Raw genomic sequence first — 17,925 nt, forward strand, 5'->3', positions numbered from 1 at the left:
CAAAATCCCCCTCCATGTTATAGCAGAAAGGTATTGCTAGAGCAGCGTGTGTATTTTACTAAAGGAATGGTGGTTAAACAGAGACTTCAAGGCTCTGGTGAAGTTTCTGCACCACTGTATATAAGCTTCAAAAGAGAAATAGTCAAGAACAGTCAATGAACAAATAATCAAGGCAAAGTGAAGCATAAGCACATTGTAACTTTGGTTTGCATTGCTGAATGTTGTTACTGTGGACACTTGGCAGATAACATTACTTTTTCTTGTCAAGGTAGGAGTTTATTAAAAAAAAAAAAGTACACATTCAACACAAAATACAAGATGTGTCCATGTAAGCAAATGCAAATGCAGTGCTGATTATTTTATTTTATTTTATTTTATTTTATTTTATTTTTTCAGATTCAAAAAGTTCTCTTTCTACTTCAGGAACTTACTAGGCTTGCTCTACAGAGAATAAGCAAAATTCCAGTCCAGTAGTTAACACCTGTCATTTGTGTAATACTGGAATACAGTCAACACCAGGCCAGGTCAGGCAGGATAGGATTTTGTCCTCTCAAAGATTACACAAGCCTCCAAGCACTGACCTTGCATTTACTCGGCCTCTCCTTTTCCCCTATTCTTTCTTCCTTTGAGTCCAAGATCAAATTCATAGCACATAGCACAACTGAAGGGGTTGGATTTACTGTTTTCTCAACAGGAAAAGATTTCATTGGAAAATTCCAGATTGGCTTAACCCTCAGCTATTGACGGTCAGCTGTTTTGGAAGTTGAATGATTGATTTTCTCCATCATATCGTCTGTAATTAAGCTTAATCAATGACTCATACTTAAATACACCAGAGAGTTGCATTTTCAAATGCTTTTTATTAATACTGTATGTGCCCTAATAGATTTTCAATGACAGAAAGAACACTGCATCTGTAAGAAAGCCACATCAGGCAAACCGACACATAATAAGCTAACGGTTTTCTATACAGAGCTAAATTTGAAAATAAACTCCTTTTCCAAATGCTTCAACCCTCATACATGATACATTTTAATAAATAAATAAAAAATAAAAAGAAAGGGAAAAAAAAAAATCTCTCCATGCAAAACCATAACGGAGCTTTTTCATGATGCAGGGGAAAAGGGGAGTCACAGTATTAGTCATCAGAGCTTGAAATTCTTTCCAAAAGCTCTGACTACACATCAACCACAGAAAGAGCCAGGAGACAGAGCTGGCTTTTAGTGTGTGATACATTATTACAACATAATAATCATTATTATTTTGAGGGAGGCTTGACTGTAAAGAGGACAGAAAGGCAGCACAGGCTCCGAGACCAATAAAACCAGAGCTGAGAGGAATAGATTATATCTCACAGCTGTTTTATTGATATTTATGCTACAGCAGCCACCTAGAGCTCCCTCAAAATTGTCCTCCTAATATTAATGTCTCACCCTAAAATGCAGTACTCCAGGTAGTAACAATGACTTTAAATAGCAGGTTTCAAGCCCTCCCAGGCAGCTCAGCGCTCCGCAACAGAGGTAATTGAGCTCTTCCCCAGGAGCCACTGCATATTTGCTAGAGCTCAAATAGCCAGAGCAGAGGAGCTGCTGATGTTTGCTGATTTTGTAATCAAAGCACTTTCTCTAGAGTCAGCAGGTTTGTCCTATTTTTCAAACTGAAGTTTTTCGAAGTTTCATCACTTCTTTTCTCCTTTCTTTGCAAAATGCCTTCCAGTTTAAGTGTCACGATGTCAAGATTTGTATAAATAAGATGTAAAAAACACCAGTAAAAATAAGAACCTGGTGGAATAACACTACACTTACAATGGGTGAGGCTGACAAGAAATGAATGAACAAATAAAACGCAACCTTCACTTTAGGGGTCAGTGATTCATCTCATGGTCATGTCTTTGTATGAAGTATTAAACTTTTTCTTCATTTATCAGGCAAGAGGTTAGTGGGTTCTTTTTATGATCCCAAAGGAGCCATGTGGCTTTAGTCCTGCAGCCTCTGACTGGACCAGTCTGCTAAACAATAGCTTTGCCTTGGACTCCATTTCTCCCATCATTTCTGCTGACCTGTGAAATCTGTTTCCCTGAGCTGTTCAATGCACTTAACCACAACTGTTAACTATTAGCTCTTGCTGTTCACTGCACTTAACTAACTCCCCATGTCCAGATCCCTGGGGCAGATAATGCAAACAAGCTGCTGGCTTACTGCCCTTACTGTGCTGCTCTTAAGTTTTCACAACCACTTACTTGAAACCGTTAAGACATTATTTTTAATATGCTTTGAACCAACTTGAATTAGACTTCTCCCTAAGCTTCTCGAGAAAGCACCCTGAAAAGTGACAGCAGCTAGCTAGCATATCCAAAAGCACAGTATCTAAAGCTTAATGTTTCCTTCCAGGAATTTTCCTGACCATAATATAATTCAATGTTATGCTGCAGACTGGTGAATGGTCAGCAATCTGTTCTACCTGGCTAGCAAGAAATTGTTCTCACAAGGGCACACCACCACAAACTTGTCCCTGTGGTTCTGACAGGCAGTTTCTCACATTTTTGCATAAAGAAAATGGCATCTCTAACAATACTGATTCTGGAGCATAAGACAGTGCCTTTTCTGCATAGCTTCATCAAGCTATTGAAGTTTATTTTTAGATGTGTGATCAACTCGTAGCTATTCCAGTACTACTCAGGAAGGCATTTTGGGTGCTTTGGTTAGGCACCTGCATGCCTTGACACGGAGGACAGAACACCCACACCTCCTGCGCCAGATCATAGGCATCAAAGTGACAGCCTCCTGTTGTCAGGATGTCACCAAGCAGCTAATTTTCATAACAACAAACAAAAATTTCACCTTCTAAACTAACATGAACAAATATACTAAAAGGAGAAGATACAGCAACTTTCGGTCACAGTTTCATCTTTGGTTTCCTTAAAGAACCCTCACACTGCCCACATGAATATCAGGGTGGATTTCCATTCAGGATCCACTTAATCAAACATATGTTTTACTTAAATGCTCATATTAATTAATAGATAATTAGCTCTGCTCTCATAGCTTATGACAGCAATTAATGCACATATTTGAGACTTCCACAGCCCTGAGTTGGAAGTCACCTGATCTTCTTCTCTGTGAAAATGACTAATGTATATACACGTTAGAGCTCACAGAAAGCTGACATTACAGCATGACAAAGTTTTGAGCAAGCTCAGAAAAAAAAAAAAAAAAAAAAAAAAAACACTAAATCTTCAAGTTTTGTTTTAGCAGAACTATTTTCATGTATATATAAAAAGTATGTTTTTTTCAAAAAACTAGATTTTGGCCAAATAAGTTTGACACTTTGCAGGTCACAACCATGGCACAAAATTTAATAACTTTCCAGCTTTCAGTTTCCTGTGTAAGGAAAACCAGCTTTTAAAGAGGAGGTCTCAAAAACTCCTTAACATACTCTAAAAGATACTTTTCCTTAGTGTCATACACAAGAATATGTATGGCTTAATTATTTTAGATGGAATCTCCTACAAGAAGTTTAATCAATACATTTACCCAGCATGGAAAATATGCCATGTTCTGCAAAGGTATAAGCAACAAAAAATAGCATCTATAATGGAAACAGTTAGTGCCAGCACTAGTGCCATTGTAAATTCTATTAAAAACTTTAACTTACCCGAGAAAATTCCAGCCACCGATACTGAAAACGTCTACTGAGGTTAAATAACCTTGAATAAACCATCCTCCACACCAGATAGTTGGCAAGAGTCCTGTTAAATCAGACATATTTTTATCAGACCTCTAAATGCATATGATGTAATGCAAAGCACTCACAGAAATATTGCCACAATATTCAGACTGAATGGTGGAAATTTCACCTTGAAAATTAATGAGTGATGACCAAATTGATAAATCCTTACTACATCTATAGTAATCTGTTGGATTGCGGCCAGTTAATATGTAATTGCACAGTGGTAACCATGTTCTAGAGGATATATTTACTGAGCCCATCACCTAGTATGCCATGTTTAGGTAATGTTTTTTTCAAAGGGCAGTTTTCGTTTTCCATAAAAGTAGCAAGAACAGTGTCATAATAATAGTTGCATGAAAATTCTGTACATAGATTTAAAAAAATATCAGATTTTTCTTTTGTAATTCAGAGTGTTATCTCTCCTTATGAGTTGGGAAGATAAATTAGTAGGGAAGATAAACCATAGAATAGAAAAGATAATGATCCATTCCTCTATACTAAAGATTATCTCTATTTCATATTTGTGCTTTTCATTAGAAGTTATCAAGATGGTAAAAGAACAATTCTTACTACTCACAGTTATTAAACTATTACCACCCATATTTTGCGGATGGATAACTGACATACCAAAACAGGAAGTCTCAGTAACAAGAGTCTCATAAGAACTGAGGGTTAGAGATCCTGGAAGAACTTGTTCAAACTTCTCTGCAGACCTGACATCTATGACCCTCTTTGTAAAACTTCAAGCACTTGACTAGGGTATTTATCTAGACTAGACTGAGCTATCTCTATGCTCAGCAGTGGTTGTATGAGGTGAAAGTGCACTGCAAATAGCCAATTCAATCTCAAATAGTCTCAAAACAAGTCCATTAATGGCCTAAGTGTATTATCCTTGTGTTATAGATGACATTTTTCAATAATAGTCATTGCCCTAAAGCTACAGACACACAAAAGTTGTTTGTTGTACACTGGGATATACATAACATCGTGGGCACACCACAGACTTCTCCATAAGGAGGAAATTTTTCCCTTTGTACTAGAAGATGCTGTGATGCCTGAACAACTCCCTCTTCTATAAAAAGCCAATTTCTTCAACTTTTAGTTTCTGTAGAGATGGAGCCACTAGCTGTTCCTGCAGTGTCACTCGGTTAGCTTTATTGACAGATGCTACCCATACCATTCCCTCTTCCAAATCCCACATTTTGTGGGAGTGTTGTCTCCACACCAGCATCACCTGAGCCATAACTTGAGTTTTGCCTCTAACCAAGCTCCTGTCAAGCTTCCAGCTCAAGATATGTGGTTGCTGCAAGCTCAAGCTCTTGGCCCCTCAGCTGCAGAGCTGATAGTGATGTGAGGATGGAGATGTTTAAGACAAGTCAAAGTGACATATTATCAATTTGTGACTGAGCACGTTACAACCCAGTCACTCTGGCTATGCACGCACATCCAGGTGGGACACCACACCAAGAGCAGACGAGCAGCTGCGTGCTCTTGACAGGCTGTCAGAGGCCTGCAGTGGGGACAACTCTGGCCAGGCACAGAGGCTGGCAGCTGAGGAAGGCAGGGACTCTGCAGTGCCAATGGTTTCGGTTGTCCTCAGAGCTGCTCCCTCTGAACTGAAGCCAGCATGAGCCTGGGTGCAATTGTACATCCATGACAGTCTGGGCAAAGTCTCTTATTTTAAGTCTGCCCACCCTCAGAGGTTAGAAATACAGTCAACTTATATCACACATAAAAACCTGAGGGTTTAATCTCAAGCTAGCTGCCACCACAAAGGCAGATGTCATACTCGCTAGTTTTTGTGGCTAGTAGCAACGTCTTTAGGGGACTAGAGAATTGCTACAATTTTTATACATCCTGCCTTTTATACTTCAACATCATCTTTCACACTGTGGAGAGCGGCTTTTACAAAGCATTAAAGGAAAGTCTTCCTCCCACTTCATTTCCAAGGCACCCAGGTCTGAATTATCCCATGCAACTCAGGGTGTAATTTTAGATATGCCACATAACCCTGAGCATGAGCCCTCTTTCAGGATACAGGTATATCATACAATATATATAAATCCCCACTATATTCATCAAATATATCTGAAAAAAGCTTTTTAGCATGAGAAATGTAAATTTATAGTACTGTACACATCACAGCAGACAAAAGATCTAGCTCTGATTGGATGATTAAACCATTTTGACAGAATGTTTAGGGTCATTAAAAACTTATTCCAATCTATGAAACAATACCAGAAAGTATAGATTTTCCCATTAACATATTTTTGACAATGTAGAATTTCCTCACTTAACGGCAATTAAAGTGCCCTGAAAGAATACAGCTCTCATTTATTCTGTAAGTGACCAGAACCCCGCCAGCTTCACAAGCACCTGCCTCCTGTATTTAAGCAGCACTGAACAGCATCCCTGCTCCTCCAGTAACTACTGCAAGTTCCATCACTGTTTTACAAAGTAATTCTGTGGATCTAAAATAGCATTTCTGCTAGTCCTATCTATTAAAAGGTCTAAAGACATCATTTCTATTAAAGTTCATCAGTAAAAAAAAAAAATCAGCTAAATAGACAGCTATCATAAACCAATTATATGTTACAATTCAGTACTTAATTGCTGCAAAAAAATAATTCTTCCTTCCGCGAACTTCTTCTTCTCATTTGGAGGAGTTTCTCTTTACATTCAAGATGAGGAACCTCTCTCAAATCAATAGTGAAGGAAAGACTGAAATCTGTAAAGGATAAGTCTTGAAAAGGTGACATTCAAAGACATGAATATCAGTGTGAATTCAAAAACATGTGTATTAGTCATAAATGATGAAGGCAGGTGTCAGTTTCAGGAAATAGCCCACAATTAATTGAGCTTTGTTTTAATCTGAGAAAGAAAAAAAAGGCTGACACCTCCTAAAACTAAGCTCTCTGATGAGATTGTAACAATTCCTGATTGCAATCACAGTAGCATCCACTGATGCACAAAATGCAATAAAATAGGAAGGTTTCACTTCAAAGCCCAGGGGAATGTATATTTATGGGGGATGGGGGTAGACCTTTTTTTTTTTTTTTTGGTTGTTTTTTTCATGGTTGTTGTTGTTCTTGTTGTTTTTGTAGATGTTTGTTTGTTCGGAGAGGGGGAAGGAGGGGAAGGGGGCTGATAATTTCATTTTATTTCAATCTGTTTACTTATTTGGGTGATGATTGTTTTATCTTTTTAGCTAACTGTATGAATTTAAAATCAATTGATCGCCTTCATTCAGGTTAAAAATAATACGTTTTGGTTATGAAATGCCTCAGTGCATATTTTGCGGTGATTTTCATCCAAATTTCACAAATAATGTCACTGAGGTTCAGGGAAATTAACCTCCTCACATGGAGTAAAATCCAACACAAAAATAAACCACAGAACTCCTCTCTGCACTTCCGATGAGACCAGAGCATTTGTTGTTGTAACCTTTGGGAAGACTGCAGTACATAGTCCCTTATTTTATCTTTAAAACAACTGTTACAGAAAGAAGTGTAAACTAACTGTTTCTTAACCAATATTACCATTGCTGTGATACACACTCCAAAGGGAAGTGGTAGAGAGCTTGCTTGCTGGGACAGTTAAAATTATACCAGCTTTTATAAATATCTGCTGAAGAAGGCTCCACCCTATCTGGGAATAAAGTAGGTTGCTCATGTAAAATTCTGTGAGTTTGTAATATTTTAATCAATAGACATGGTGTCAATTAAAGAAGATAGATTTAGTATGAGATAACGGCAAATTAATTGACATTTTAAGAAAAATATATCTTTCACAAATTTTGAGAACTGTTTGGAAATTGTATTCATAATTGGGCTGTGAATCAAATTAAAAGAATTGAAAAATATTCATCTATAGCTGGAGGCACAATTTCTCATTAAATTATTGTAGCTTAGCTCTCTAACTAATTTTTCAGGGGCAGCTGAAGACCAGAAAGGAGATCTAGTTCCCCCATCCCTCTCTAAAGAAAATTCCTCTTTATGCTGCAGGAATTACCATGTACTTCTCTATTAATTGTCCCACACTGCAAAAATGCAGTAAAATGAGACAACACAAAGTAGCTATTTATTCTGACAACAATAAGAATGGTAAAGCTGCTTCCTACAGCAGCTGCAGACATCTCCGTAATGAGGACATGTTTTACTATATCCTATTCATCGCTCTCCTCTAAGGCACCAGCACACAGATAACAGGGATGGGAAATAAGCTTGCTACAGAGACCCATGCCCTAGGCTGGACCCACAGCAGTGCCCTGCTTTGGGAATTTCAGACAGTCCTCGCTATGTTCCAGCCACACCACAGCACACATTTCAAGCTACACAGAGTAACTTGATTACATTCAGCAGGGTTGTCACTAAAATAAATAAATGCCTTATTCTATTAAATTCACACTACACTCTGCCAATATGCTATTTTCTAGTAACATTGTCGTGTGAATGATTTTGCAATTCAAGACTGTTGAGCAGGTTCTCCAAAATAACAGTTTATAATAGGATTTTGAGTCCATACAAGTTGTCACCTCCATCACTAAGAATTGTTTCTGTAGCCAGGCTTAATTTTCACTCCATTCTTCCCTCCACCTGAAAGAAATTTCACCAAGTAGTTTGCCAGATCACTGGGGCATGAACCTTCATTTTGTGCCATGTTTGAATAGCACCCGTGCCAGCAGGCTGCCCGTCTGGGAAGTAGACACAAGGGCACTGGAATAACAGTGTAAGTTAGGGATAGGAGGTTGGTAACTGAGGAGAATATGAACTCAGAGAAAGTGCCTGTCTCTCCAAATGACACTGACTCTCCTGAAATAATCAGAAGTGAATTCACATTTTAATCACTGATGCTAGTCTAAATGTTTTGAATGCTTTATTAGGAAACTGATCCATGGAAATATTTACTATAAAAAAAAATCACGTTTTTTGCATTATTTTTTTAAACATCATATGGAAATGACAAATGAGATTACCCATAAGGAAATATCCTTGTTAAGCTTTTGGATTTTACTGCACAGGAGAATGTTAACACCTTGTTGTTAGCAGTTTGCATTAAGATGATTTCTGATTTTCTCAGACCAGATAACAAAGTTGCTTCTGGAGCAAACTATGACATTTTAGACAAAGAATATTATTACCTAATATATAAACATAAACTTTGTTATCATGCAGTGACTCTTTGGATGGATTTTATGTACAAGAATTTGTTGAAGTCTTCTTGGGTTGAGTTTAGCACTGTATTTGACATTTCTAACATTTTATGATGCGATTTTTCTTAAGGAAAACTTAGAGAAACTGAGCAGAAAACACTTATAGTGTTGGCTCACACAAACTATTATCAGCTATAAGATAAACAGCCTGAATATATTAGAAATCAAAGACTGCTTTTGCCTGTCCCCTCAACATTTGGGAATCAGGAAGCTGGTTTTGAACTTTGCTGAAGTTCTTTCTGGTCACTACTCCAGCCTCTCTCTGCCATGATACACACACTGGTTTAACTTCTCTAACACTCATTGACGGGTTTTTCTTGAAATTAAATTAAAATCCTAATGGAAAAAGCATCCAGGTATTTACTGTGTAGTGGTTATATTTCCATGTAAGTGTATTTGTACACAAGGAATAACTAATTCTCTGTTGTCTTGCTACATGTGTCTCTTCTAAATCACCTCTTATCCTCACTGGCATAGCCAACTTTATGAGATACAAAGGATGGACAACCCAAACCATTTAGAAGACTTTCTTCAGCAGACTAAAATTCATGGTTCACTAATGATATTTCTGAATTTTATAAAGTAAGAATGTTTGACAACCTGTAGGCAGAACAAATGATCATCTTCACGTTTCTTATTGTTTGATCTTCCTATTACTTTTACAGGTACTGTGAATTTACATAAGCATTCTGTCATTGGAGGCACAGAGCAGCAATATAAGAACAATGCTTCCAAATCATTCTTTTTTTCTGAAATGCACATTTGGTTGTGGCCATACTGTACAATCAACTAGGAATTATTTTTACAGATGAGAGCCTGGCAATGGTTTTTAAAAGTTCAGCAACACATCTGAGTGAAGAGTGAGAGCAAACTATCACAGGGACAACTTAGATGTTATCAACAAGAATGCTTCAAAATAGAACATCTTCACATACCCTTTATTCATCACATTGCCTGAACCTGTCTTGCTTCCTATGCAGAGCACATCCATTGTGAGTCGCCTGCATTTTTCTAGAGGTATAAATGATTTCACAAGATACAAGACCCTATAATACAGGTAAGAGAGGCTGAACGGATCTGGAAAGGATCTGCTGAACTTTACTGCAACGTGTTCTGAGTAAAAAGATGCTTGAAACTATTTTTTTCTGCTGCACTCAAAGTAATACCTATATCCTCCTTCAGACAAAACCAAGGAGATCTTTTCCTAGAGACTTGATTCCAAGAACCTCTGATGCACCTGAAAATCCCAGGAAAAGCCCAGTATTCAATGCCCCATCATAAATATGGGTGAAACCATCCTTACTTTTTCCTTTCACTTTCAAGTATCCTGAATAAATCTTTGAAGTACTGGGGAACACGGATAATCACATTTTCTGAAGGACCTATGTCTTTGAGCTCAGGGTAGAGTCTGGTGTCAATCACTTTCTTGATGTATCCCAGCCAGTCAAACTGAAATGACAAAAAGAAGGCTGGTTAAAGCAGTTTATCAAGGAAGATGATTTATTAATTAACTTGCACCTTTGAGATTAATGGTTTCAAAGCTTTACTTACTAAAAATTTAAAAACTATTGCAGTTTGTCTTTACATGTTTTCAGACCTCGCATAATTGTGTTTAAAAGAACATACTTCTTTTTATTATTATTATTCCTAATTTATTATTCCTATTTATTATTATTATTCCTAATAATATTCCTTTAACATACTGTCTTTCCACACTAGAACAGTTTTTAATTACATAGGTCAGAAATTAAAACATTAGTTTTGTATTTTTCCACAACCAACCTGTGGAATCATGGCACTAAGCTCCGATATGTTCATTTTATTGTACATCACCTCGCTTGTTCGATTTTCATATGGAATCATGATCTGGGAAATAAAAATAAAATAAAATAAAAAAAAAGACAACAAGATGGTGAAAATCAGGCGCATCTTCCAAGGATGTGCTCTTATATCACTACTGTCCACCATAATCTCAGTGCAGAAGTATCTCACCACCCCTTTTGCAAGTGTTCATGACATTAACTTCCCTTTCTGAGGATGGCATTACCTAGGAGAACTGGAATATGGTTCATTGTCAGCTTAAATCATTACTGGGAAATTTGATGAACTGAATGTCTTCTTTGAACACAGTAGACCAATTTTAGTTCTGATTATAACACAAAAATGTATGTGGATTCATTAGAGGCAAAAGCACACTTAGACCTTTAATATTTATTCATCTTATCATCTCAGAAAGAAGCCAGCTCCAAACTGTATTGTTTAAAGGGTCAAATCTGAGATGGGTATGCTGGAAGCATATCTCATCTCTTGGATTTGAACATGTGCCCTGCTATGGCCTGATTCCATCTGAGGGAAAAGCCAGACACACACCAGTTTCTCCCCATTTACCAAGCGTCCTGATTTCCATAGCAGAAAACCTGAGCATATAGGCCAGACATGAGCTAAAGCATTCACCAAACCAATCTCTCATCTAATTGACCACAGGAGCCAGACCTCAGGATCCTCTGCAGCATCAAATCCAAGGATGTAGCAGAAGAAATACTAAATACAAAGCAAGTTCTTTTATAATTGACAAGGTACGGTCAGATTCCAAGATGGCAGCCTGTTATCTTAGCAGAGAAACACGCCAAGTACAAGATAAAGTTTAAAATTTTGTCACTGTTCAGGAGAAACAAGAATTCCCGATGCCAATTTCAGCCCCACTCTAAGGTAAATCCTGTACAACAGGCTGTTTGCTGCAGAGTTTAAACAGGACAGAGATTGACGCCAGACTAACCAGACAGCTGGAAGTTCTCCAACCAAAATTCTACAGAAAATGTCTGTGGTTTTACTGTTGCTCAAGCTCAAGCCATACAGAAAAAAAAAAAAAAAACGACTTTCTTCTCCCTTTCTGCAAGTTTCATTTATCTGACAAATCTTTAAACTCTTCTTGAACCCATTTGCTCCCTTCCTCTCAAAATTTTTCCTCTTCCTCCAGTAATTCAGATCTACTCAAAAACTTCCTTGTACACAACAAGATCTCTTGAAGCGTACCATTCCTCCCTAAATCCAATACATTTTCCCTTTATTCTTGTTGTCTCTCTTCCTGAACACACAAGTTCTTCGTTATGTATGTTCACTAAAAAAAGTGTATAGAGGAACATGGGATATAGTAAAAGCCAAAGTGACAAACACGACTAGCTCCTTCAAAATCATGGTAAGATGTTTATGTGATTAATTGTGCTCATTATGGATCATGTAACAATTCCTGTCCCTGGACTCGTGACTAATATCTGAATATATTTTAGGGAATTATTCATACTAAAGGAATATTAGGTGACTGTGAGCAAACATGGCTTGTTGCATAAAGGCATGCATTACTAATCCTGAAGGCTATTACATGATCCATGTCATCTTTTATGGCAACTTCACATATCCTGTTTGTGGATTACAGCTCTGTAAGACACTTGCCAAATAAAACATTAGAACTACCAGAGGTAGCAATGCGTCTTATCACATCACCAATAAACAGAACAAACAGTTCCTGTTTCTCAAGTCAACTGGATCTCGATGAAGTATCTGCTCATTATTCCAACCAGGCTAGGTAACTGAAACAGAATATTTGCTTTTATTTAGAGATTTAAGAAAATTTCATCTCTGCTTTCAGCTGAGAGATGGAAACACTGATTTACTGCTGTTTGGATGGCTCAGTTCTGCACACAGACACACACACACCAATAAGACATATCACTGCCTTTCCTCCCGGTGTAGACAGCAATAGCAGTACCCAGGGAAAAGTCATTTTCTACTGCCACCTCTTCTGAGAAAGAGGCTTCTCTATTAACAGCAGAACCAGCATTTCACAGAGGACAGTGGAAGATAGTTTCTTTTCCATGGTGATATGAAGAAATCCTCAGTTCTTTTGGAAGTTCAGTAAATCAGTGCCAAGTCTATACCCCTAACTTTTGCTGGTTTCCCAACACTGAGGGAAACTCTTCTCTCTAGCTCTGGAAAAAGCAGAAATGTTAGCGGACTTGCAGCTCCCAGGAGCAGGATTCCTGCAGCAGCCACGCTAAAGGAGATACAGGGAAGCAGAAATGTTTCTTCAGCCTGCAAGAGTCATAAAGTCTAAACTGAACTCCACAGGGGGCCAAAAATGTCACCAACTAAATCAATCAGACCTGAGTGCCAGATTTAAATCTGCTTAGTTTTGCTAAGTCCAGTTGGTCCCATAAATGAAAACTCATGGAATTTCTTGCCCCTTCTTCCAGGGCACCCCAAGAAAGCAGCTCAGGAGCTTACTGTGGCACTACTATGACCACCCACCCATTCACTAACTACTAAGTGCCACTGTCCTAACTCACTCTTGTGCTGCTTTTAGACTTCCTCAGAGAACGAGACAGTCTACTCCTTGAATATATGGTAATGTATTCACAACACAGCTGCACAACAGGGACTCAAATTCTGCCCAAGTTCAAAATTAAGAAATATTAATAATTTAAATGACCAAGGGCAATTAGCTAAGGGTTTTATTTTTTTTGTTTGTTTGTTTGTTTCTATTTTTTATTCAACCTGTCCCTGAGAATAAAATATTCTATTTAACAATTTACTATGGCAGGAAGACTGTTCATTCTTTTTTCATCAAGTTCTGCCCCTTTTCTTCTCCTTCCAATAAACATTATTGCTAAGGTTGTTGATATAATGACTTTCCATTTTGAAACAGGATTGCACTTTGTTTTTAAAGCTATCTTCAATACCACATAAAATTACCTACCTCAGCTATTTTAACTTCCAGCTTCAGAACTGACTTCATATCAGACTCGGCTCGTGAAGCATTTGCACCCAGAAGCACTGCTGTATCAACCATGAACTGCAAAAAGGCATCTCGGTACTGAAAAAAAAAAAAAAAGAAAAAAAAAAAAAAAAAAAAGGAAATTATCACTGGATTTGCACTTCAACAGAGCTTCAGCAGTAGGTCACAAAATGCCCAGCTATAGCAGGGAGTAGAATACTTTGTATTTTCATGCCCTTGCAACCAAAGTTATAATTTCCTTACCTCGAGTGCCCACTTTCATTGAAGAGGGGAAATAACACGGTAAACATACTGTGCGTGAGAGACAGATACCTGCTGTGGTACACAACTCTGTGAATCTCTGTGTAAATCTCAGGAAATGCAAATGACACTTCTGGATTACATTGAAAACACAAATCTTATAATGGGAGTAGACAATGTGTATGTGTGTACACAAATATTTTTTTCACAATTTCATACAGTAATCAGCACAGGACTGAAGAAGTGCTTATAAACAAGTGCAAGCTTCGTGGCTAAGAAGACTGGGAGATAGACTCTTCACTGACCTCTCTCCTCTATTTCTGCCACAGCACTGCAACACATGTTACTACCACAATGCTCTGCTCTCCCCAGCTCTTCTAAAAAAAGCACATTTTAGTCTAGTGTGTATACACAATGTTAGCACAAAACACTGTATGTAATGGTACTGTTGTGATTTTTGTGCTACCTCTCCCCAAGCATCATCTTTCAGAGGTTTGAGAGGGATCAGATTGGTCCTCATCAGCTCCTGCTGGCCCATAGTCCTCCAAAAGAAAATACATTTCCCAATACATCACCACCTTTAATCTTTGAATAGATACAGTTTTTTGGATCCCGGCATCATCTAGTTGGATGGATGTGGCTAAAAAAACTCACTAGCTTCTCACAGAACTTAAAAGGGAAGCAAAACTCTAAGACCTTAATCATAAGCGATTTGTCCACTATGACAATCCAAGTGCTTGTTTTCTGTGAGCTGTCGGCTGCATGTGCTGGATGCTGCCCACAGTCTTTCATCAAAGGAGGGTGAAAGAGATGTTGCCATTGTCAAGTATCGATACATATGGCAAACCTCATCAGTTCATGACTGCTGTCCACAGAAAAGCAGCAAGAAAACTTGTTGATAAACTGTAGCAGAGTACTGAGAAATCATGAAGAGAGTGGGAAGAAGAGTTAATGAATCACTGAGAACCGTAGAGGGACTCTTGTTCCCTGTATTTAATAAATTCAGGTTAATTTGATGATAGTCATCTGTAATGGCACTTGAAATGAGCTCAGCCTTCTGGCCTAATTGAACCCAAGACGCTGGCCTGGAGGGCAGCTCACCAATGTAGCAGTATCGGGGTTCCACTTTGTTGAAACAGTCCCGAGCTTCTAGTCGCTTTGTCCATGGTCTGGGAAATCCTGGGGCCTCCCCTGCAATGGACTGGGGGACTCCTGTTGCCACCAGGTCAGGTGAACGCTAAGGCAAGGGTAGCTGTAGCAGCTGCTAATGAATACTGTCAGCTGTCCTTGAATGCAGTGTGCCTGCAGACTTTCTTGTAGTTGACCCCTGATTAGGGAGGGTCAAGCACCCTTTTAGTCCACACCACAGAGAGGCCTATACTAGAGCCAAGCTCCTCAAGGCACAACTCCCACAAGCAATCAACAGATGCACCAGTTCACAAGGAAGAAGTGAGTGAACTCTGTCTGGCATACTCATCCTTAGATATGATGGTCACATGCCACAGGACATGGTCCCCAGGCACTGCTGGTGTAACTGCCTTTTTGTTGAGCTCCTGGACCCAGATGGTGCTTCATAAGGAGGATGCAGATCTGCAAGTCTCAAACTGCAGGCAGCGCCTGCAGCCTCTTGATGAGGCACATGGTCTTCTAGAATGTGTACTTTCAGCATGTTTGCAGACAGTATGAGACTGGGGGAGGTGGGTGATAAGGTTTGAATGATGCATCATATGGTTGTGTTGCCACTCAGAGGGACCTTGTTAGGCTGGAGAAATGGGCCAACAGGAATCTAGTGAAGCTCTGCAAGGGGAAATGCCAAGTCCTGCATTGGGTGAGAAATAACTCCAAGCATAAACACAGGCTGGGGGCCAACTGACTAGGAAGCAGTTTTTCTGAAACGCTCAGGAAGTCCTGGTGGACACCAAGACGAACATGAGCCAGCAATGTGTCCTTGCAGCAAAGAAGGCTAACAGTATCCTGTGCTGTATTAGGCAGATTGCTGTCAACAGGTTGAAGGAGGTGAACCTTCCCCTCTACTCAGCACTGGTGAGGCCACATTTAAGTGCTGGGCCCAGTCCTGAGTTACCCAGTACAAAAGAGACATAGCTGTACTGGATTGGGTCCATCACATGGCAACAAAACAGATAAAGGGCCCAGAGCATCTGACATAAAAGAGGCTGAAAGAGCTGGGACTGAGCAGCCTGGACAAGAGAAAGCTAAGGGAGATCCTATCTATGTGTATAGATATCTGATGTGGGGAGTAAAGATGACAGAGCAGAGCTGACACTACTCAAAGGAAATGTCTCCAGAGGTCCCTTCCAAGGTGGAAGAAAAGCAAGGGGGACCCCAAATCTCATTAAAAGCTTCACTGGAAAAACTTTGCAAGAGTGTTGTTGGTGGTGGTGTTTTCTAATAGGAAATACCTTGAAAAATCTAAATTCAAACAAACCACTTTTTTTTTTTCAGTTTGGAGCTCCACGGAGCAAAATCCACAATGACAAAAACTGAGGGAAAAAATGGACATTTTGAGTTTCAGTTAATGCTACTTACAGATTTAGCTTCTGTGGTGTTTTCTAGGTAATCCTCTCGAGATGAAAGAGAGAGGCTTGCTTGATCTAGCTGTTAAAAGTAACAAGAAAAAGCATTAAATAATTAAATTCATCAGAATTCAAAGATAGCCATATTAGCAACCTTGAAAGAGTTCATGTTTTTCTGGCAATTACAGTAGGTGTGTGTAAATATCGATTACATAATACATTGCTGAAGACCAGCCTGAGTTCCACATAATTAAAAAATAAAAAATAAATAACAGAAAAATGCTGACAGACATTACTAAATTCACATTAGCGTGATCTGGAAAGCCTCAGATGCCTCCTGCAATATTTGAGCTATCTACAATATTTGAGCTATCTACAATATTTGAGCTATCAAAGTATCACCTACCATGACTTAAGTGTTTATGGCTCCTTTAGCAAGTGGGGTAATGCAAAAGGAGTGGGTCTACAGGATCAAACACTCAGTGCTGACAGTGATTCATGCTGTACATATTTCAGGGGCAATAGAGCCAACTTTGGACATACTAGTCGAGTGTGTGGACCAAATGTCCATTAGCTGCTGGAGCATGTCCACTGCTGTGTGCCTGGAAAGCATCATTAGCCTTCTTTGACAAAAAACATGGCTGTGCATTTGAGCTTCACCCTAGAGCAGTATTGAGTCCTGTAATGAGTATTTGGCTTTTTGAACAGAGGTAACGACTGGATTCCAGCCACAGAAATCATTACATGCACGCATGCATGCACGAGAAATTTCTAAACCAGTCATGAAAGTTCAATGAGATCTGCACTTCGTCTTTTGAATGAAATGACTACATGGGAGTGCTTAAATAATGTTTCAAGTTCTTAACTAGGCAAAATTCACAGTCAAGCAGTATTCTTAAAATCACTACTGGAAACTGAGAGTTCACAAAACATTTCAATGTGATCAAAACAAATTAGGATATAGAAGCCAAATCTGAAAACATAATTCATCCAGTTTCTGAACTCTGCATAAGATACTCATGGGAACGGAAAGAATGGAAAAACAAAAACAACAAAAAAAAACAGTTTTATCATTCTAAAATTATTATTTTTATGTTGCATTTGTTTTTGAAAAGATAAGAAATGAAGAGAGATTGTACCTATTCATACTACTTTACACAAGCGCTTTTTACTTTAAATCCTACAGCATTTATATTTCACATTTTCTACATGTATAAAACTGACCTACGTAAATGCAAATAGAATCTCAAATGGGTGAATAAACATCATCTTGTCCTCAAGACGTGATTTCCTCAAGCTTTAAAATATACCAAAACCATAATGAAACAAATCCTCCCCTGAAAGCAGAGTAGCTGTGACGTTTAGTGCAATTCTGATTCTTTGAAAAACAGTATCACCTTTTTTCTGCATATTGAAGA

General features: G+C 38.5%; 1 protein-coding gene across 2 annotated transcripts in view; it reads right to left on the reverse strand.

The window, feature by feature from the left end:
* Nucleotides 1–17,925, reverse strand: part of PHEX (phosphate regulating endopeptidase homolog X-linked) — a 102,609-nt gene that overhangs the window by 59,711 nt on the left and 24,973 nt on the right. For both annotated transcript variants that reach the window (XM_040531918.1, XM_040531929.1), the window contains 5 exons: nucleotides 16,521–16,589; nucleotides 13,695–13,811; nucleotides 10,724–10,807; nucleotides 10,245–10,390; nucleotides 3,655–3,748 (listed from right to left, as the gene is read on the reverse strand). In XM_040531918.1, the coding sequence (XP_040387852.1) occupies nucleotides 3,655–3,748; nucleotides 10,245–10,390; nucleotides 10,724–10,807; nucleotides 13,695–13,811; nucleotides 16,521–16,589 (510 nt within the window). The remainder of the gene's footprint in view (nucleotides 1–3,654; nucleotides 3,749–10,244; nucleotides 10,391–10,723; nucleotides 10,808–13,694; nucleotides 13,812–16,520; nucleotides 16,590–17,925) is intronic.

The sequence above is a fragment of the Cygnus olor genome, chromosome 1 (assembly GCF_009769625.2).
Source record: "Cygnus olor isolate bCygOlo1 chromosome 1, bCygOlo1.pri.v2, whole genome shotgun sequence".
Lineage (NCBI taxonomy): Eukaryota > Metazoa > Chordata > Aves > Anseriformes > Anatidae > Cygnus > Cygnus olor.